Source organism: Balaenoptera ricei, chromosome 3 (genome assembly GCF_028023285.1).
Source record: "Balaenoptera ricei isolate mBalRic1 chromosome 3, mBalRic1.hap2, whole genome shotgun sequence".
NCBI lineage: Eukaryota > Metazoa > Chordata > Mammalia > Artiodactyla > Balaenopteridae > Balaenoptera > Balaenoptera ricei.
In genome coordinates, this window is record NC_082641.1 from 29,245,743 (window position 1) to 29,267,336 (window position 21,594).

Consider the following 21,594-nt stretch of genomic DNA (forward strand, 5'->3'; position numbering starts at 1 on the left):
GTTTCTGAAAGGGAAAAAACCCCAAAATTTTCTGCCCTTAATACCTCAACAAGTGTGTCAGAAGCGAATCACCCTAACATGCTAGAAACACCTTCCATTGATGAAAAGCACAGTGAAGATGCTCTACTTTTTCTGTTTGAAAGCGAGTTTCTCCAAGTGTGGCCTCTGCACTAGTCTGTCCACAGAAATACTGACTCAGGTTCTCCATTGGGTGGATTAGAAAATCTGCATGTTGGGACTTCCCTGGTGGCTCAGTGGTTAAGAATCCGCCTGCCAATGCAGGGGACACGGGTTCGAGCCCTGGTCCAGGATGATCCCGCATGCAGCAGAGCAGCTAAGCCCGTGTGCCACAACTACTGAGCCTGCGCTCTAGAGCCCGCGAGCCACAACTACTGAGCTCGCATGCCACAACCTCTGAAGCCCGTGTGCCTAGAGCCCATGCTCCGCAACAGGAGAAGCCACCGCAATGAGAAGCCCGCACACTGCAACGAAGAGTAGCCCCCGCTTGCTGCAACTAGAGAAAGCCCGCTCACAGCAACAAAGACCCAATGCAGCCAAAAATAAATAAATTTATTTAAAAAACCCAAACATTTGTTTTCCATAAGGGACACCAGCAAAGTATGAGGGCACTAGGTATCATCACTGTAGAAAATGTTTACAATTATATAACAATGAGCAAAAACTGGTATTTTTTTATGGAAATATTTAAACATATCCAAGAGTAGAGAAAATAATTTATACTCCTCTTCCATGACTATCAGCTGGTGCCTGTATCATTTCACTTATCCTCCCATTTTAAATACTTTCCTCCCCAGATCATCTGAAGTAAATCCCAGACTACATAGCATAGCTTCAATAAATATTTCAGCATATGTCTCTAAATGATAAGAACTTTTTTTTTTTAAGAACACAAGCACATATCACGTCTAAAAAAAAATTACACTAATGCCTTAATACATCAAATATCCAGACAGAATCCAAATTTTGGTGACTGTGCCACCAGGGAAGTCCCTATGGAAAGCAGTTTTATCCGAGATATTTTTGAAAGCTGTATGCACAGATACGTTTCTGGCTGTGTTCTTTATGTCACTTTCCTGAAAATATAACCTAAATACTAAACAACAGAGTAATGTTAAGTTAATTTTTTCAAAATAATTTAGGGAATTTTCTGTATCCTATAAAATCACAATGTATTGCCCTATAAATTTGCTTCTGATACATTAGTGTGAAAGAAAGCAGGGCAAAACAGGGCAAAAATCAGTTATGCTAGAAGGAGATGCTTAGGAAAATTGACTAAAATGAAATAAAACTAAATGTTTGACCTTATTTTTCGCGGAGTATCAAATTATGGGCGTCGATGTACCTCTTGTGTGTCTCTTTATAATTTTCTCTTATGTGGTTATATTTTGTTTTTAAAACCATAAGGTAAACAGATTAAAATGTGTAATGTTGTGAACTGAGAAAATATACTCCCATACATATATTTAAACTACACTATTTATGTCCACCTAAAACAAAGACACTGTATTTAAGAAAGTAATATCTTGGGGGTTTATTTTATATTTTAAGTGAATGGTAAATTATTTGGCAATTATATGCCCTAGAAAATGCTTCTATAAGATGTTTATTTATTTGCATGTTTGTACATTTACTTATTTATTTTAGAATGAGCAAGAATGAGTAGCCTTGGTACTTTCGACCTGTGGGAGGTTTGTGCATTTTCTGACCCGGTACGTGGAAGCTGTTGGCAAAGTTGTCTTACACATTGCTTTTCCATTTTCTAGTTTCTTGGCGCCCAGCTACCTAAGTGCTTCCCTTTTGCAGGACCAAAAAGAAAAGGAAAAAAAAGGGAAATAGCAAGTGGCATCTTGTAAATAGTTTGGGGGAAAAAAGAATTTAAGGAAATAACTAGTGAAGTTGCTGATAATCTGGCAACCTTTCTTTGTAAATGTTGTCATCTCGGCTCCTGTTTTGATAGAAGACAGTTGAAAGCATGGGATTGCACCGGCTGGGTGAAGTTTACATGGATTCAAAGCAGGAAAGTTGAGGATTAACCAGTGACAGATGGCCTGACGTTCCCCAAGTCCAGACACAGCCAGGGTGCATGTTGTACTAAAGCACTAAGATTGGGGGGGATGGTGAAGCACTGCCTCAACCCTCCCGCGACCTGTTTTCTGCCTGTAAAGAAAGGAGTGAGGCAAGGAGTGAATCACAGGCCCCGGAGTGGAAGTGGCCCCTGGAAATGACTTAGTAAGAAAAAGCAGAGGCTGGGGCCCAGCCTGGGTGTGCTCAGGGGCCGCCAGCCCCCCAGGGATTGCCCAGGAGCCTGTGACCCGAAGGCGTAGCCTGCTGGGGCTGCCCCACTGCAGGAAGGTGGCGTTTGGCCGTGTGGTGGGTTCTCATCTGCTCTGCAGTGATGCTGAGCTACCGCCCATGGACCAGTGCCCACGAGGAGCCTGACTCTCTTCAAGTACCCAAAAAAATCTGGCTCATGGATTTGATGGTATATATAGACACAGCCCTAGTACTAGATGTGTTGAATTACCATTGCTAATTTTACCAAGACAGTTCTTCTTAGTTTCTCCTACCTTATAAAAGTACTAGTGCTTACCATTAATTTCGCAAAATATATAGCCTGCTGGGTAAAGTCATTCATGTAGATTTTTTGGTACTTAGAGGACCTTTTCCTCCTTATATCTAGAAGCAGTGGCCATGAGGCTAGAATTGACCCACAGGAGGCGAGCTGTTACTGGCCCCCCCTGCAGCCTCTTGCCCTCCTCCGCTTTGAGAGCCTGGCGTAACTTCTCTGTGTTTAGAAGCCTCTGTGCGACTTGCGCTTGGGTTTCTGAAACACAAGCTGTTCATCTCAGTTTAGCTGTCTAAAGTGTGTTGCTAAAATTAAAAAAAAAAAGATTGTTTTATTGTAGTTAATTTCCAGGATTCTTAGAAATTTATTAAGGAGGCAGGTGGAATAGGAGGAGAGCAAGGTTCTCTGAGGAATCCGAGGCCCAAGAAGGTTCAGAGAGTTTCCCAGAATCGCGTATTTTCCCGGAATTTAACTTCCCACAACACAGGGCTTTTCTGTGGGTCTCGTTCACAGCTCTGTCCAGTGCACTGGAGGTGCTCAATAAGTATCTGCTGAATGAATGAATGAATGAATGGGCCAAGCCAGGATCTGAGCCCAGGCTTGGGTCAGTACTGTTGTGCCCCTGTAGAACATGTGCGTTTTACCCTATTTGAGCTGTAATTGATCTGTTGAACTGACTCAAGTCCGTGAGGTGTAAAATTGAAAGGGTCTTTATTGCTCTTCGGTCCTTGCCTTCAGCCATGCCCATGCCATCTCCCTTTCCTGTCCCTTCACAGCGTGCAGCCTCCATCAACTTCCAGAAATGAGTCCAGTTTGAAAAATCAATTTCCAACAGGATTTAAATCTTCTTTTCTCTTTCCCCCAGTGCGGCTTGCCCCTGTCTCGAAGCACTGGAAGTGAGGGAGACGTGGAGTACTCTGGCCCCTTGCTCTTTGGGGATCGAGCCCTCATCCCCTGCCTCCCCCTGCGTGGGGAAGGGACAGGGAAGAAGCACAGGGGTGGCGGGGAAGGTGAACAGCTCTATACGTAGCTAGGGTGCAGCTGCCGCCCTCTTCTCACTGGTCAAGGCTGTTTCTCGCCAACAGCTCGCCCAGAGCATGGCCCACGTCTCAGCCCCCTGACTCAGTGGGCTCTGCCTCCAGCTGGCCTTTTTCTATCCCCTCTCACTACCCTCTTGCTGCTGGCGTCCTCTCACCCCAGGACAGCCATCTCAGTCAGGGTACCAGCAAGATGGCCCAAGTAAGGCTTCATAACGTGGTGTCCACTTAAGTCCCAGGAAGCTCACAGGTCCTTGCCTCTCCAAGCTGTGGGTGTGTCGGCTGCTTTCTTGGTGCTGCCTTCCTCCTCTTCTGCCCCGCCCCCCCTTCTCTTCATTTCTCTTCTCTCTTCTTCTGTTGCTCAGGACACAGCGAAATCAGCCAGTCCGCTGCCTAAATAGATGGGCAACCAGTGGAAGGGATGTTTTTTTCTTCTTGGAGGCACCCCCCAATCTCTGCAGGATTCTCTTGACACCCCACCAGCTGTTAGGGATGGGGAGTGAGCTGGGCAGCTGGGGTGCCGGGAAACATGGGCACTGCCCTCCCCTCAAGGGACTCTTATTGTCCCCCCTCCCCTAGTTCTAATAGAGACTAGGGAGCTGATATTAACGGGGCTGGCTCTGTTACCTTTTTATTAACTTCTGGAGGAAGTATACAACCCCAATTTTATTTTTAGAAGTTTGGTCATTTAGTGGTTTCTTTTATCCTCATCAGTGGGCTTTTGTCTTTAATGCTGAGGCAATAGGGAGAATCACATCAAGATTTTAGGTGTTAAAGACATTGGGGTAAGAAGGAAGAGCACTTATGTTGAATGACACCATTAATGGTCTGAAGGGTTAAAAAAACCTGTAAACTTATGAACTGGGGCATTAACTGGCAGGCTGGGAAGATTCTAGCAGTATTTGTGCCTTATCTCATTTATTCTTGAAATCACACTATGCTATACAGACATGAATGTTCAAAGATGTTCAAGCCAGAGCTGTTTATAATCATGAGAACCTGGTAACAACCTAGATGTCATTACCATTTCGGCTGTGAAAACTTTTGCTGTAGCTCGTTATTGATACGGGAAAATGTTTAGCATATATTACCTGGTGAGAAAAGCAGGTCATAGAACAAAATATTTGCTTTATGCATAGAAAAAATATGGACTGGTACAAAAATGTAACAGGTTTGTTATTCTTGAATGATAGGATTGAAAGTGATTCTGTAAGTTTTATTCTTTTTAATTCTCTGTAGTTTTTGAACTTTTCTGCAGTGAATCTGTTTACATATATAAAAATGTTTTTTAAAGAGGTTATACTATTAGCTTAATGAAAAGCTAGAACATATACTTGTCTCAGCTCTTTTGTCTTTTACATGTCCTACATCCTTAATTACTGAAGAATTTATATTTTTTTTATAATATCTGAACTTTGAGGCTTTTAGTCAGTTTTTCTCTTACTTGGTCTAATAGCTATTACATCATTCCACAATCTGGCTTATATTTCAACAACTGAATGTCCTAAATATTATTTGGCATTTTTAAAGGTACATGGTAATTTGGAAAAATGCCTTTATTACAATATAAATCTTCCAAGTAACTTTAAAAATGATGTTGTGGCCTTCATTTTGAAGACCAGAAAATGTGAACACTCTAACTTGTAGAAAGAGCCTCCAAATGCTATTTGTCTTATATCTTGACTATTCTGTAATTTATGCGAATCACTGAAGTGTTTCAGGGAAATTAATTCCACAGGGTTTACTTAAGTGCCTAGGACTTAATAAATTAGAATGGAGTTTTAGCAGGCAGAGAAATGTTGCATCATGGGTCTGCATCTCTTCAGTCTGTATGAGTCGAGTATCAGCCTGTAAGCTCTGTGGGTTAGGAACCTGGCTATGGGTCTGATTTCTTGTGGACCCCCCGGGCCTGGCAAAATGCACGGTACATGATACAGGTGGTCATGATAACAGCAAACATTCACTCAGCTCTTGATGTGTACAAACCACACCACTGTGTGGTCTTCATGCATTATCCTGTTTAGCCCCCAAAACAACTCTCTGAAGAAGGTGATTTTTAATCTTTTCTGAAGGGGGGGCAGGTGCAGAGCTCAAGTGTGTATAGAGTGATAGATGAGAAAAATGCTAGTAGTTTGGATGCCAAGCTGGCCTCAAATTCCGTAGTTACAGACACACCTTGGAAAGCCTTTTGATTAAGTTAAAGTTCAGGTTAAATTAGACCATTTTTATAAAAGTCTGTGTACAAAGTGGGTTTGCATAAATTGAGATAACAGAAGGCACAAAAATTCTTTAGTGTTACGAGAAAACGTCATAAGAATGGTCTTTTTAACGGTTGCCACATTTTACTTTATTATCTAGAAATCTGTAGAATCCCCCTCTATGTTCTGAGTACTGTAATTGGTGTAGTTAGGATACTAAACAGAGCAATTCAGAGGTAAGATAATGTAGTGCAGGATATGTTGGGGGTAAAAGTGGTGGCATTTAAGCTGGTCTTGAAGGGTTTTTGACAAGTTAAGGAAAGTAGTACTACCAGCATAAAATTTTGGAGGCAGATCTTGAGAATGGTTTGGTTTTTTAAAAACAATCTGGGGAATCATGCAGTTATTTGAATGTATACCTGTCGTTCATTCCAAGAACATCACCATCTCCCAACAGGATGCTCTTTATGGAAGGAGAGTGTATTGGAGGAAAATATGCTGTCTTGAACTTTGAAATGTCAAGTCTAAATGTTTAGTTTCGAGTGATGGCAATCAACATTGCATTCTCGTTTTCAAGTTCCAAGATTATCTACATCTTCATTGTTTTATAGCCATATTAACCCTTTTCTTCCTTTTGCTACCCAAGATTTATGTCAACCAAATTTCCTAGATTTGAGGATTCTTGTTTTGGTTCATTCCTTGGTCAAGGGGACCATGGCTTTGAAAACTTTTAACGAGCATTTAGGTAAGGGCATACTCATGCTCTGGGTGTCTGAGAATGAGTTTCTGTTTTCCGCACGTCTGAAGGACAGTTTTGTCAGATAAATTCGCCACAGGATGCTCGGTTCCTCTCAGAACTCTGTTGGTCGTGGGCCACTGCCTCCTGGTGTTTAGTGTTTTGGAGAAATCTGAGCCAGCCTGATTTGGGGAGCCTTTGAAAATAACCTGTTTTCTACCTGGATACCAGTAGCATTTTTTTCTTTATCTTTCAAATTTAAAAAAATGTCAACAGAATGTGTCTCAAGATACTGGTCTCTTTCCCCCTGATCCCCCTCACTAATCCTAGCCACAACTTGGAGAGTCATTTTGTTTTATAGGCAAGCTTTTCTTTAGCTCAGGGTAGTTTTCTTTTATTAATTCTTTTATTTCTTAACTTTGCTTAGATTTCTACATCATATATTGCCTGGATCCTTTTTTCCTTTCCTTTGTATTGTCTTTTTTCTTTTCCTTTGATTTAAACTTGTCTCTTACTTTAGCTCCAACTTTCCTAGATTCCTCAGCCTGCTGTTCACTGTTTCCAACACATTTTAAATATGGCATCTTCATGTAGTCGTCTTTGATTCCAGATTGTTCTATGGAGCAGTTTCTTAGACATATTTTTCTCCTGAATCTAGTTGAAAAAGCACATATTGGAAAACCTCTCTGGTTTCTTAAAGAGTAATTCTGTTTCACAGGAACAAATGTGCTCTGATTCCTCGAAGAAATTCGCCTCTTTTGGACTTGCTGGAACTGTTCTTAGGACGTGTGTTGTGCTGGCAGCTAATATTTATAGAAGGACGGCTGTGCTCATCCTGAAATGAGGGAAGAGACGGGTTTTATCAGATACGATAAGATTCCTACTCAAATATTTCAATCCAAAAAACAAGTAGAAGGAGGTCTATGGTTGTCATTCTGTTCTTGGCCATTTCAGAAGCCTAGCAGCCTGAGGAGTGTGTGAATCTGAGGCGATTGTAGCAAGGAACTCTTGTCTGTGTTAGAGTTCAGTGTCAGGGGCAGCCTGGAATTCACTGGGGCAGCGCCCCTTTCTGGGCTAGCCACACGTGCCTGCACTGTTGGCCTCCCATGCTTTTCAGCGTCCTGTTGTCATGTGGTGTGCTTTGGGGTAACACGTAGGGGTCATCCTCACCATCTCCCTTTATCCCTCTGAATTAGGCGTCATGAATGGAGCTTGTTGGAGTCTCTTCCTGGCATATTCCTGACAGGCAAGAGGGCAGCTGTCATCATTGGTCCAACTGGCCATTCTTCAAACTTGTCCCATCTGACCCAAAACTATAAGAAGTTCCCTGAAGTTTCTGGCTTGTGGCTGTCATCTTTCCATGGTTTCCTGTGCAGATACAAGTTTTCTCTTAATTTTATATTCTGCAGCTCATTTTAATGGGACACTGATAAATTGGTCAAGATATTTAAGACATTGTTGAATTTTCCCGAGGTCCCAACCACTTTAGTAGCTTAGCTGAGAGTTGCAGCTGGAGCTTCGGGACTTGTAGACAGTCTCATATGTGCTGTAGCCATCAGTCAATCTGGGATTGGCCATGGGAGTGTATTATGAATGTGGACATCAGCCAATAATCCTAGAGGACGAGAACCACTGTTCAAAATAACAAAGGGCGTTCCCTTAGGAGTGTGAATAATAACCATATTAGCAAACTCATACTGAATGCTTACTGTGTGCCAGACTATGTTCCAAATGTCTTGCAAATATTTGATTCATTTAATTCTCACAATTACTCTATGGTAGAAGCGACTCTTACTATCTCTTATTTTACAGCTGAGGCACACAGGAGTTAAGGAACTTGCCCAGGGTCATGGGGCTGGAACTGGGCTGTGACCCCAGGCAGTCTGGCTTCCGGGTCCATGCTTTAAAGCACTATATTATACTCCGTTTCAGTAAGCGGCCATGAGATTGGGGATCTGATAGAGAGAAGAGTTTGGATTTGTTAGAATAGATAGAAGGGAGTCCGTTGATGGCCAGGAGTCTAGGGAGGTGTCAAGATGAAAATGTCAAGATAATAACTTTTAAATAGTTGCAGTGAAGAGGATAGACTATCTTAGGAGAATTGTGAGGGCTGGCTACTTCCTCAGTGATTTTAGTAGCAACACTATCTTTTAAAAAGCCCAGTGCTTTGCTGGAGTCTTTCACTGAGGCAAACATTCATTCACTTGATGAACGTGTATTCATTGTATTCATCACTGGCCACGTGTCAGCCCTGGTGCGAGGTGCCTGAGATGCAGATGTAAAAGCCAGAGCCCCTGTCCTTGAACTTCACAGTCTGTGGGACACCACTAGATGTACACCCAGCAACTTTCAGTAGAAATGGACTGTGGGTGACCATAAGTTGTGTGTAACGTGCCCTGGAAAATGGAGTTTCAGAATTTCAAAAGCATCTGTGTTGTCTATTTTTATTTCATTGTTTTATCAATAGACTCATTCATTTCTAGTGTGTATGTCCAAACTGCAGACTCCTGACATCTATATTAGATGAAGGTCAAAACCCATAGCCCAAGACCACACATCAGAGTTCCAACATTGCTTGACTAGAATTTTCCCTCTTTTGGTGCCTTTTGTCTGTGTTTTTTTGGCACTCGGCATCTAGCTGAATCATAAAACTCGAAGACAAGACATTTTTCTGGGAATCCCTTCTGGGCTCTAAAAGGATAATGAATGAGGCTTTACATATGGGAACTTTGATGACTTTTCCAAAGTTCTTTGTATCTGTCAGTGTCCTTGGTTTTGGCTTGTCCGTTGCGCTTATTAGGAAACGTGCAGTTACGGGCTTCAGTCTTCTTGGGCTCTCCTTGGGGGCCCTTTGTCTTGGGGGACCGGGGAGACAGTGGTGCAGGAGGGCCATCTGTACACATGCTCATGGGAAGCCTCAGAAAGATCAGACTGATGATAAACGTCATAGCCCCTCGTCTTGTGCTCTTAAAAACTGCTGCCCTCTGCCTTCAGACGTCAGGCAGAAATAATTTCTTGGAACAAGATTTTTCCCCTGTGGGTGGATATTGGAGTTTATTTTGGGTTGGCTATTATCGGAGTGTAGAAAAGCTATAACAGATATGCCCTTTCTTGAGAACTACAAGAATTTTGTTGTAAATAAATCAGTGGTATCTCTTGCCTAAAATACATGAAAATATCCAGACTATTTAAAATTAACCTCTGATAACATTAGACAGTGCACTTATGTGTGTGTAGTGTTTTGATTATTTAAGTCACCTTCTGGTTCTTGAGGCTTCCAAACCCAGTTGCAGCATAGATAGAAATTTGGAGTGGTAGTGATGAGGTGGAACCCAGGAATGTTTCCTCCAAACTGGAGAAGGTTTATTTTAATGTATTGATTCATTAAAAAATATCCAGATAACTACAGGGGCAGGGGGACTGTGGAAGAATACGAAATTTTCTGCCATCAAGTACAATCTCATTGGGGAGTCAAATATTTTTAAATGTGCTGTTATCTTCCATTTTACAAATAAGGAAACTGAGACATAGGGAGTTAAATGACTTCTCCAGGGTACACAGGTAGTAAGTGGTAGAGCCAGGGTTTGGATCCAGGAGCCCAGAATCCAAGCTCTTAGCCCTGCACTCTATCTTCTCTCTGTGAGACATGAAATGGGAAAACCATATACTTCAAAGGCTAGTGTAAAACTTTGTTAAAATAGAAGGCAGGGAGCAGCTTTATGCCTCCTTGGCAGAGAGAGATGGCAAGATAAAAATGAGAGAGGAGAAATTACTTAAGTAATTTTCACATAGAAAGGGAAAGAATAAGTTGGATTCTGGAGCCCAAGAGCTTGGCTCAAGTGGAGCGTTTGTGTAGGGCCATGGTGGGGGCCAGAGGGAGAGGTGGGCAGAGTGGGACTGAAGGTTTGAAACTGGATTAAGAGAAGCCTTCCATTATATGTGTGTGTGGAGGGGCGCTAAAGAGTATTGGGTCTCTTGTTGGCCATAGACAGCCATGGGTGATTTTGTATACGAAAGTGAGCCAGAGCAGGAGGTAAGAACATTTAACCCCCAGGGAAGATGGCATGGGAAGAAGGAGGGCCGGGGTGGAGGTGGGTGGAGGGTGTGGGACTGGAGGTAGAAAGGCCAGTTAAGAGGCTATTGAAACGTCCCAGGTAAACAATGATCCGTGTCAGAACCTCTTCCCTGGTTCTCCAAGTATCTGTACCTGTCGCTGTGCCCAAAGAGGAGGGCCCCATCTGAAGCATCTAGCATGATGCCTGACAAAAGCAGGTGTTTGTGGAACTGAACTGGATTAGTTAAAGGCATCGGCTGTAGGATGGAAAACAAGTCAATGCAAGGGAAACCAGAGAAGCAGTTGTCAACAGTTGTTGGTGAGTAATTGGCTGGGGAGGTGGAGGGAGAGAAGAGCCAGGGTCTTTGGCTTGACTGATAATATGATTCTAGTACCAATTACAGTAGATGGGGTTTTCCACACACCTTCAAGCAATTCACTGACATCAGCTGGGTGTCGTACTCTTCAACCCAATTCTGACACTGTCTACCTGGAGACAACATCAGATTCCACAGGTTAGGGACTCAGTTCCACAAGACTGCCCCCACTTTAGATGCCAATCGCAAGTCCAGGTCTTCACCTGTACCTTTGACTGTCTGGCTATAAATCAGAGGTTCCCACAACCGCCTCTTTGGGTGTGATGAATTTACTAGAGCGGCTCATTGAACTCTAAGAAACATTCCATTTACTAGATCTCTGGTTTATTTATAGAAGGAGATGACTCAGAATCAGCCAGATGGAAGAGATGCACGGGCGAGGTATGGGGAACAGGCACGGAGCTCCCTCGCCCTCCCTGCACCTCCAGGTATTCACTAACCCGGAAGCTCTCTAAACCCTGTCCTTTGGGTTTTTATGGAGGCTTCCTTACCTAGGTATGACTGATGAAATCATTTGCCATTGACAGCTGATTAAACTTCAGCCCCTCTCCCCTTCCCTGAGGCTAGGGGCGCAGAACTGAAAGTTCCAACACTCTAATCACATGGTGGTTTCTCCTGGCAACCAGCCCCCCATCCTTAGTTGTGGTCCAAAAGTCACCTCATTAATATAACAAAAGACCCTTTTTTTTTTTTTTTTTTTTTGCTTTCACCACTTAGAAAATTCCAAGGGTTTTAGGAGCTCTGTGCTGGAAATGGGGACAGAGATCAGATATATATATATTTTTTAATAAATCACAATATTTCAGATGAACTTACCACTAACCAAGGCACAGGCATCAGGACAAGGGACCCGTCGGAAGGAGGGTGCAGTGAGTTTGGTTAAGGTCCTTTTCTCTCTGTGGGGCATCTCGATTGTCTGTTGGGACTTGTTCCATCTTTATGTGCAGAAAGGTAGGGAATATTGAGATTCACCCTCTCGTCTAGTTAAGCATTTTAACAGAGACAAATGTGGTTAATATCAGGCTAACGTGTCATCTTCATTGTTGCCCAGGGAAGAATAGTTCTGGCTCACAATAGAATCACGTAGAGAATTTTTAAAAGTTAACACTCGTATTTTTTCCAAGAGACTTAGGTGATTCTATTATGTAGCCACTTAACCATGCTCTTTGAAAAACATTGGGTATAAACAGGTACATTATTTTTTTTTAATCATAAAAAGTTTTTCCTTCTAAAAATTTTGAAAAACTTAAAGAAGTCGATTTTTAAAAATTTTAAAATTTGGCCATTCCACCAGCCTTGAGATAGACGCTAGGTACAACCACCTTACTGCAGGTTCTCCATTTCTGTGTCTGTACCCTGCTGGCTGTGAACAAACAGGAACTGAATCAGTGTCATCTGTGGGTCCCCCAGAAGGTTTCTGTTGACCTGAAGTCAGTGGGGATGGAGTCCTGTGTGGGCCATTTTGTGCTGGTTAAGCAACGCTCTTTCCATGGGTCACTGTCTTAGATTCCTAGGGCTACCACAAACTGGATGGCTTAAAACAACAGAAATTTATTCTCTTACAGTCCAGCAGGCCAGAAGTCCACAATCAAGGCCCAGGCAGGCTTGGTTCCTTCTGGGGGTCCTGATGGAGAAAATGCCCCATGCCTCTCTCCTACCTTCTGCTGACTGCTGGTATTCCTTGGCTTGTAGACACATCACTTTAATCTCTGCCACCATCTTCACATGGCCTTCTTCCCCATGTCTGTATCCTCACTTCTTATAAGGATACCAATCATTGGATTTTGGGCCCGTTTTTATCTCAAAATCCTATTTTCAATTAAGGTCACATTCTGAGGTTCTAGGTGGTTATGAATGGGGGGCATTATTCAACTCACTATAGTCACTTGTGACTTGCACATGGTTAGGGGACACTAAGTAGGGGGAGCTGCCTTGGTCTCCTACCCTAAACTTGAGGTTCTCAAACGTTCTTAGTCCCAAAACAAGAAAACGAGTCATTGGCAATGGAGATATCCTGGTCCTGGGTCGACACCTACCCCATTGAAGATCCCAGCTTTCACCTGCTGAACTGACTGGTTCCAGAAGGAAGAGTATGGGGTGGGGTACCAGTGCAGGGAGTGGGGAGGGGGAGCAGAAAATACAGAGCAGAGAACTCTCGTAGAATCTGTAACTTCAAGGACTGTTTCCACTGCTCGAAGATTTCTTTAGCTATCATTTTGTCCCTCGGTCATCATTTGACATCTATAAAGGGCATGATGCCCGGTCATGATCAGGGCAAGGGACCACCCTGATCCTCTTCTCTGACCATTTAGGCACTTAAAGTGCACTCAAGCACTTGGCTTAAGACCTTATGGATGAAATCATTTCGTCTGGATACTTCATGTGAAATCTATATTGTGCCCCTTGGGTAAAGAGCAAAGCTCAGGGCTTGTGTCTGCCTATTACGCTCAGATGCATGCCAAAAATACTTGGCATGTGGCGTGTGCTTGGATTATAGCCAGACATGTCCACAGGTGTCCTGTCTGTGTGCAAGGAAAGCCTTGCTCAGGCCTTAAGGTATTCATTGTTACACATGTATCTCCCTTTAAGTAATGAATATTCTTTGAGTAAATCAAGTCTCATTTACATACGATTCATAAATAAATATATATCTGAGCTTACTATTCAAAGAGACCTTACTGTGAATATGCTTATAAATAACCATACTTTAAATGCTTTTGTATAACCATAAAGTTCATGTATCATATTGAGTTTGCTTTAGTGGGGTTCCTGCTTTTAAAAAGGATTTAGAGCTTAGAGTTTCCAGTCTTAGCACCACCAGACTGAGGTCTGTCCCTCTGTCTCACATGGCCCACCATGCCATCATCTGTGTTCTACCCGGTCTTCCCCAGTGCAATGAACATATGTGAGGGGCAGGACTGTGCAGTGGAAAAGGTACAAAGGTCTGGGGTTTGAATCCTGATCCTCCTACTTTCTGACCTTGTAACTTTGGCCAAGATACTTATATTTTCTGATCTTCAGTTTCCTCATCAGTAAAATGAGGATGATAATAGGTATCTCACTGGATGGTGTATTAATTTCCTAGAGCTGCCATAATAAATACCATAAGCCAAGTGGCTTAAAACAACAGAAATCTATTCTCTCACAGATCTGGAGGCTAGAAGCCCCAAATCAAGGCGTTGACAGGGCCATATTCCCTCCAAAGGCTCTAAGGAAGAATCCTTCCTTACCTCTTCTAGCTTCTGGTGGTTGCCAGCACTCCTTGGTTAATGGCAGCATAACTCCAGTCTCTGCCTCTGTCATCACGTGGCCTTCTTTCTGTTTCCTCTATGTCTTCATCTCTCTCTCCTTGCAGGGACACCAGTCACTGGGCTTGGAGCCCACCCTAATCCAGAATGACCTGCTCTTAACTTGATTACATGTGCAAAAACCCTCTTTCAAAATAAGGTCACGTTCTGGGGTTTGTGGGGGCGGGGACATGAATTTTGTAGTGATACTATTCAGGCCAGTACAGGTGCTTAGACTGAAATGAAGTCAATTCTTGAGGGCACCCGGAAGGGACTGGTACACAGTAGAAACTCAAGTAAGTCACAGGAAGCCGTTTCTCTATAAGGCGTGTGCCATTTGCTCTGCAGCCTCATCGCTCCTTTCTCTGTTGACCGTCACTCCTTTTGGTTACGCTGGGCCACCCTCATCTCACTTTCTTCATCATCTTTTGGGGGCTCTTTTTCTAGGAATTTAGCTGCCAGCTCCTACTTTTCCTTTCTGCTATCATCACGGGAATTCTAACATTCGTCTAAATGACCCATCTGACAACCTGCCTCTGGTCTATAAGACTATGTCCAGACCTTACCCTTCTCTGCCCTGATCCCATAGTCGTTTCAAATACCTGTTCCCTGGTACCTCCTGCCCTCTTGACCCTGGAATCTCTGCTTTATCTGTCTTCCCAGTCTCCAGGCATGGATCAAGCTACCCATCCCTTGCTCCCGTCCTACCTAATGCTTCTAGTGAAAAATCACACACCACCACCAAGTGGTTTCTTTCTGGAGTTATAATTCCTGCTCTCAGCTGGACCTTCAGGGCTGCTTGAAAACCCCTTTACTCATTCCAAGTGGGTTTCCTTTCTCATTTCCCCCGGGAGCTATTGGGAACATTAGCTACTGGGAACATTTCTCGAGCTCCTTAGCCCACCCCTGACCCTGCCTACTTTACCTCCTGTCTCCCCGAGAAAACAGAAGCTATAAAACACAGACTGATGTCCTCTCTACCACAGTCTCTGCTCACCCTTCTCTTCCTCCTTTCTGTCTCTGAGCCATAACATGAGTTAATTAGTCTCTAACTCACAGAGATCAGCCTTCTGCCTGGGTTGAACCCTCACTTCCTCCCCCCACTCCTTATATTTTGCCCTCCTCCTTTCTCCACTGACCCCCTTGCTTGCCTCAGTCTATAAATACGCTTAAATCTTGCTCATCCTAAAAAGTGTCTTCATTTTCTTTAAAGTGAACTGCTTTCGCGTTCTTCTCTTGAGAGAACCAAGAGTAGCTTTTCATGCTTCTTAACATCTCAGTGCCCGTTTTCTCATCTGTCATACGAACTCATGATGGTACCTGCTTCATAGGGTTATTGTTAATATGAAATTGTATTTATATTCTTATGTTGTTACAGTTTTGTAATATTAATGTAATTGCAATTATGTAATATTAAGTAGGAACTGTAGTACAGTTCCTAGAACGATGCGATTTTAGCTGGTTTTGGTTGTAATAGCATCCTCTCTGGGCTTCAGGAGGACTCAGTTCTCAACGCTGGCTGAGCACTGACAGATGATGATGTAAGTAGTTATTGGGTGTGTTTCTGTCCTCAGAAGTACATGAACTTCTTCAGTGTCCACATTACTTCATATCCATCTTTTTATCCCTAGGACTTTCCATGGTACTGTGTGTGCGTGTGTGTGTGTGTGTGTATATGTATGTGTGTATGTATATGTATATACACACATACCCCCCTGTTTGATGTATGTATATAAAATAAACAAGTACTTGAGCCCAACTGAATTGGATGGAACCATTTTTCTCCCTGAAGGGTAAAGTTGGTTTGACCTATTCCCAGATTCATCTCTGTTCCCTTGAGACGGTTTTTACCTGATGTGACATGGTTTTAAGTGCAGAATAATGTTTTAAGCTGGTTAACGTAGTCAAAGGAAGGAATTGGATAGGATTATGGAGCCTTTACATGCATTTGTGAACTGAGACAAAGGCATCAATGGAGAAGATTAATCAGTACGGGCTCCCAAGGTAGAAGGAAGGAGAACAAAGCTGTTGAAGGAACAGCTCTGAATTGAGCCCCTACCATCTGGCAGGCAGTGGGCCAGGGGCCAAGGCTTTATGATGAACAAGATAGATGTTGGCCATTGGCCGTGCCCTGGAAATCCCAGTCCGGTGAGAGGTTGACAGGCCGGTACTTTAGGAATACTGTGTAATTACAGCTGTGCCAAACGCCGTGGAAGAGAAGCACGGGAGAGCCTAGGCGGGGAAGTGACCGGTCCAGGTGACTAGCGGTGAGTGGGGGTCAGGCAGCAGTGAGTAGGGTGGTTTGTGAAGTGGGTCGGGCAGAGGGACTAGCCTGTTTCTGGATGGAGGTGTTGATAATTATGTGTTAGGTCCATGACGCAGCATTCAGCATTTATGTGGAAGCACATAACACAGTCTGTTGAAGGGACGCTGACAGATTTCAGGGTGGTTCACAGAGACACTGGAACCTGCATGTGTGAATAATCTGACATAAAAATGTGGGGAGAGGCAAACTCGTTATAGATGAACTTATGTTTTGGTCTGAAGTAACTGACATTATATGGAAAGTAACTGACATTATATGAAGCTTCTGGGCTTGTTAAAGACAGGAGAATGGTCAGATTTTTAAGTCCTAGTCTATTGGTAATTTCCTGGGTTTTCCATGGATGCCAAAGAGGACAGTCTTGGAAGGCCTCACTTGGATCAGCTCACAATTTACACTCTTTTCTAAATACATCTTACATTTTTCAATTGTTGTGTCTTCTTTCCATTAACCTAAATATTACTCATTCCAAGACTTAGTTCATCATCCAGTCAAAAAGCCTTCCCTTCCTGCCCAGCTGAAAGTCGTCCCTCCCTTTAATTGGACTGATTCCCCATTTCACTCCTTTTACCACTCTGAGTCTTGTTTTGTATTGTTGGCATATTTCTCATATTGCTGTGTTTTGACTCAACTGTATAGAAAATTCAGTAAAGACTATGCCAATCATGTAAAAGGCACTGAGTTTGAATGAATGAAAGAACAAATACATGAATGTTAACATCTATAGAATTTCAAATGTTACTTTGTACCTAGTAGGTAGATATCTAATAAGTACTGGCTGGTGGAGTCAGCAGGGGAAAGTATCATCTGGCCCGAAGCTTGCCAGTTTCTTGTCCTCTGTCTTAAAATAGGAGGTGTGTGCTCTTTTTTTTTTTTTTTTCCTGGATGGTATGAATCTGAAACCTTCCCAGTGGTGAAAACACTGTCTACTTTGTCTAATGTTCATTTTAGCCGAACTGATTATTTTGGCAAAACAGTCTACTCTCCGTAAACTAGAGAGAGAAAGGCAGTCTTTCCAAAGATAATCTCTCAAATAGACTCCTCCAGATGGCTGCTCAAGCTTCATCCAACAGGAGCTACGTGAATTTTTGATCCGTAGGGTTTTTAGCATTTTTCCTAAAGGAAGTCAAAGAAACTTTCTCTTCCTGGATCTCTCTGTGCCTCTGGATTATTTTGGTTGGGTTGGTGTATTCCAAAACTCAAACCTGCCCACTAGTCAGATGTCTGCCACCACTGAGTTTCCACTGGTTTTTCAGTTCCCAGTGATTAAACCAAGAGAAAAGAAGGTGATGCCACGTCTGGCCAAGGGCAGACATTGCCAGTTGCCAAAGCCCCAGCGTTCATCACGTGGTTGACAGGGTCTCTGCAACCCTCGCAGGAGGCAGGCAAGTCTTTCAAAAGGGCCAAACTTCAAGGAAAAGCTCTTAACTAAGAGTGTCATTTGGAAACGATTTGACGAATAGGACACTTACCGACCAGCCATTGAAAATCCCATTTGTGATATATTAGCAGGAATGTTTGGAGCCCACATGGAAGGTAAGGTCTGCCTTTCCCACATGCTGCCCTTCACAGCTGACACATTACACATGTCTCCAGAGCGTAACATATGGCTTCCTGAACTTGCAAATGGGGCCCAATGTGCTCTGTTGAAACAGTGTCTGTTTAAACAGTCTCCTGGAGAAGTGATCCATAGTCACTAAAATAGTTAATTTCATGTCTGTGAGTGTTGTCTCTAGAGCCCTTTAAAATGTGATTCTTAAGAAGCATAGTAGAAAATTTGCAAAGTTAAGGCGTTATCTGCCTCTGAAAGGGTAGTGGACCATCCGTCCTAATTTGTACATTTTGGAAGACTCAGAGCATAAACCAAAAAGGGAACCGTGCAGATCATCTAATTCAAGCCTAATCATAATCACCATATTTTTGGTACCTATTATGTGGCAGGCCCTTTATGTACATTGCATTTAATTCCCAGGGTAATGTGCAAGTAGGTAGGATTTCTCCCATTTTACAGATAAGGAAATAGAGACTTAAATGTGGATAACCTACTCCAGACCATCTAAATGCGAGGTGGTGGTGCTGGAATTTCAACTCAGAAGCACTTAAAATCTGAAGCCTCTTTCTTTCTCTATGCCAGGAATTCTTAATTTAGGCTTACAGATGGGCCTAGGGGTAGGGGTTTATGCTGGAGAACCCTCTTTGAATAATCATTTTTTTCTTTCTTTTGGCCGAGGTGCGAGGCTTGCGGGATCGTGGTTTCCCGACCAGGGATCAAACCCAGGCCCCCTGCAGTAGAAACACCCAGCTCTGACCACTGGACCACCGGGGAATTCCCCGGAGAACCCTCTTTTGTATGCAAACGTTTGTGTGTTTGTGCATTATTCTGAGAAAAGTCCATACGTTAATCAGATTCTCCAGGGGATTTGTGAGGCCTCCTAAGAGCCACATTCTGGCAGCAGGCGGCCTTTATTTTAGAGACGAGGAGACAGCAAGTGAGAATGCAGACTGTCCAAAGGCACTTGGTCTGGTGATGATTTGACCAGAAAATGAACCACAAGACTTCTTTCTAAATTCTGTGTGTGTGTGTGTGAGAGTGTGTATTTGTGTGAAATAAATCACGTATAGAGAAGAGTGCACAAAACAAGAACGTAGACTTTAACAAGTGACCATCTGTACAGGCACTAACCAGGTCAGGAAATTGAACCGGACTCTAGAATGCGCCCAGGTGTCCCTTCCTGATCAGATGCCACACACACCCACCCCAACCAATATCCTGACTTTTATGGTAACTTTGTTCTTTTCTTTATGGTTTTATCATCTATATATGCATCCCTAAACAATATGGATCCATTTTCTCCGTTTTCATCTTTATATGGGTGCAGTCGTACTGTTGTGTTCTTTTGTGTCTTGCTACTTTCACCAATATTGTTTTAAATATTCATCCGTGTTCTTGCATGCAGTTGTGGTGTGTTCATTTTCACTGCTGTGTGATATTCCGTTGTTTGATTATATTGTAATTTATTTATCCATGTTCTGTTACTGGATGTGTGATTATTTGTCATTTTTGCCTGTTATGAACAATGCTTTCATTGACATTTCATACATGTCTTATACACAGGTTGCACATGCAACTCCTAGAGAAAGCCTAATATTTATTAAGCTTTTGTAGGAAACAAAATACCTAGTTCCGTAAGGAAAAAGTGAAGAAGAATTCTCTTCTCCCATCCCTGTCCTTAATAACGCCTTGTGGAGGAAGAAAATTCTTTCAAGTAAATTCTCTGCTTAGCATGGGTTCCCATTGTCCCCAAACTTGCAATCCAAATCAGAGCAGTCGTTGAACCTGGGTCAGTCCAGGGCCCTCTCCCCACCCTACTCCCCAGATCGCTGGGGCCAGAATCTCTCCAGGATGGGACCTGGGAGTCTGTGTATTTAACCAGTTCACATGCGGTTCCCCTGACTGGGGGACACTGGGTTCACCCTGATGGATTGATGAGGCGTGGATCCTTGGTTGGGAAGAGATTTGGAGAAAGTGTACCTATGATTCAAATCTCGGAAAAGTGGCCTTAGAAAAGTTAATGGAGTAGAAAAGTTGAGGGAGCTGGATTTGTTTAGCTTGTTTTAAAATAAATAGTTGTTTGCAAAAGGATGAAAGAGTTTCAGAAATGAAGAAAGAAATATTTGCCAAGTCAGAGGTTGAAGCTGATCAAGAGGAAGAAAGTCCTACTAAAATCAGACACTAAGCGTTTACTAGGCACCACGGGGCTAAGAAATAAAGGCTGTTGTCAGTGCCTTGAGGGAGCTGGAGACCAGGAGACAAAACGAGCACCCGCTGAGCTGGCGCACAAAAGCCGGGACGCGATATTTCATCCAGTCTAGACTGTGGGCTTCAGTGGAGGTGAGTGGGCGGGCCCTCGGGGACTGACAGGCGAGAAGCCCGGAGAGGTCACCTGGAAAGGCTTAAAGAGCCTGCAGGGTCCACTGGGCTTTAGAAGGCAGCCTTTCCAGAGGCGGACGGGATGAGTGCATTCTGAAGCAGTGGCATCCATCGTTTTTTATTGTGATTCCCCAGTAAGAAATATATTTTATATCACCACCCACGACACACTTACAAGTTTCATAGAACGTTTAACCTTATTAAATATTATGCATCTGATGTTTAAAATTTTTTTTCTATTTTATTATTTTTTTTAATGTTGGATTAATCCACTAAGAGGTTAAAAACACTGTTCTAAGGGGACCAGGAGCCCAGTGTGGAGGCAGAGCTGAGCCTGCCCTGTGGAGGGAGTGCCAGTAAGGGGGAGGGGGTGTATTGATGTGATGGAGGTCTCCGGAAGCCTTCCTTGATTCCGGAGTATGAGTAAATTACTTTGGAATGTTATGGCAAAATTTCACACTTCATCTATCCTGTGATCTATTTCTGACACTGTTACCCGAAAACCGCATCCACCTCTTGGTGGATGTCGAGCCAATAGACACAGCCAAGCCGAAGATCAGGAAAAGGAAGGATTGATTACTTGCAGCCAGTAAGGAGAACCCCGGGGATCTCTCCCAAAGCAGCATCTCCCCCGAACAGCAAAGTGGGGTTTTTTTTTTAAAGTATTTGTTTATTTATTTATTTATGGCTGTGTTGGGTCTTCGTTTCTGTGCGAGGGCTTTCTCTAGTTGTGGCGAGCGGGGGCCACTCTTCATCGCGGTGCGCGGGCCTCTGACTATCGCGGCCTCTCTTGTTGCGGACGGAGCACAGGCTCCAGACGCGCAGGCTCAGTAACTGTGGCTCACGGGCCCAGCTGCTCCGCGGCACGTGGGATCTTCCCAGACCAGGGCTCGAACCCGTGTTCCCTGCATTGGCAGGCAGTTTCTCAACCACTGCGCCACCAGGCAAGCCCAAGTGGGGGAAGTTTTATGCTAAGGATACATGCATATTCATGAGGGGGCTTGAGCGGAGGCGAATTCAGCGTTAGAACTGGGGCACAGGTCAACTAGTCCAAGCTTTAGTTG

General features: G+C 43.4%; 1 protein-coding gene across 9 annotated transcripts in view; it reads left to right on the top strand.

Moving 5' to 3' along the window:
• Positions 1–21,594, top strand: part of RAI14 (retinoic acid induced 14) — a 150,314-nt gene that overhangs the window by 70,168 nt on the left and 58,552 nt on the right. For 6 of the 9 annotated variants that reach the window (XM_059916198.1, XM_059916205.1, XM_059916196.1 and 3 more), the window contains exon 2: positions 11,324–11,417. The exons of the other annotated variants lie outside the window; for them this stretch is intronic. In XM_059916198.1, coding sequence (XP_059772181.1) covers positions 11,349–11,417 — 69 coding nt within the window. In that variant the 5' untranslated portion in view covers positions 11,324–11,348. The remainder of the gene's footprint in view (positions 1–11,323; positions 11,418–21,594) is intronic. 9 annotated transcript variants of the gene reach the window in all.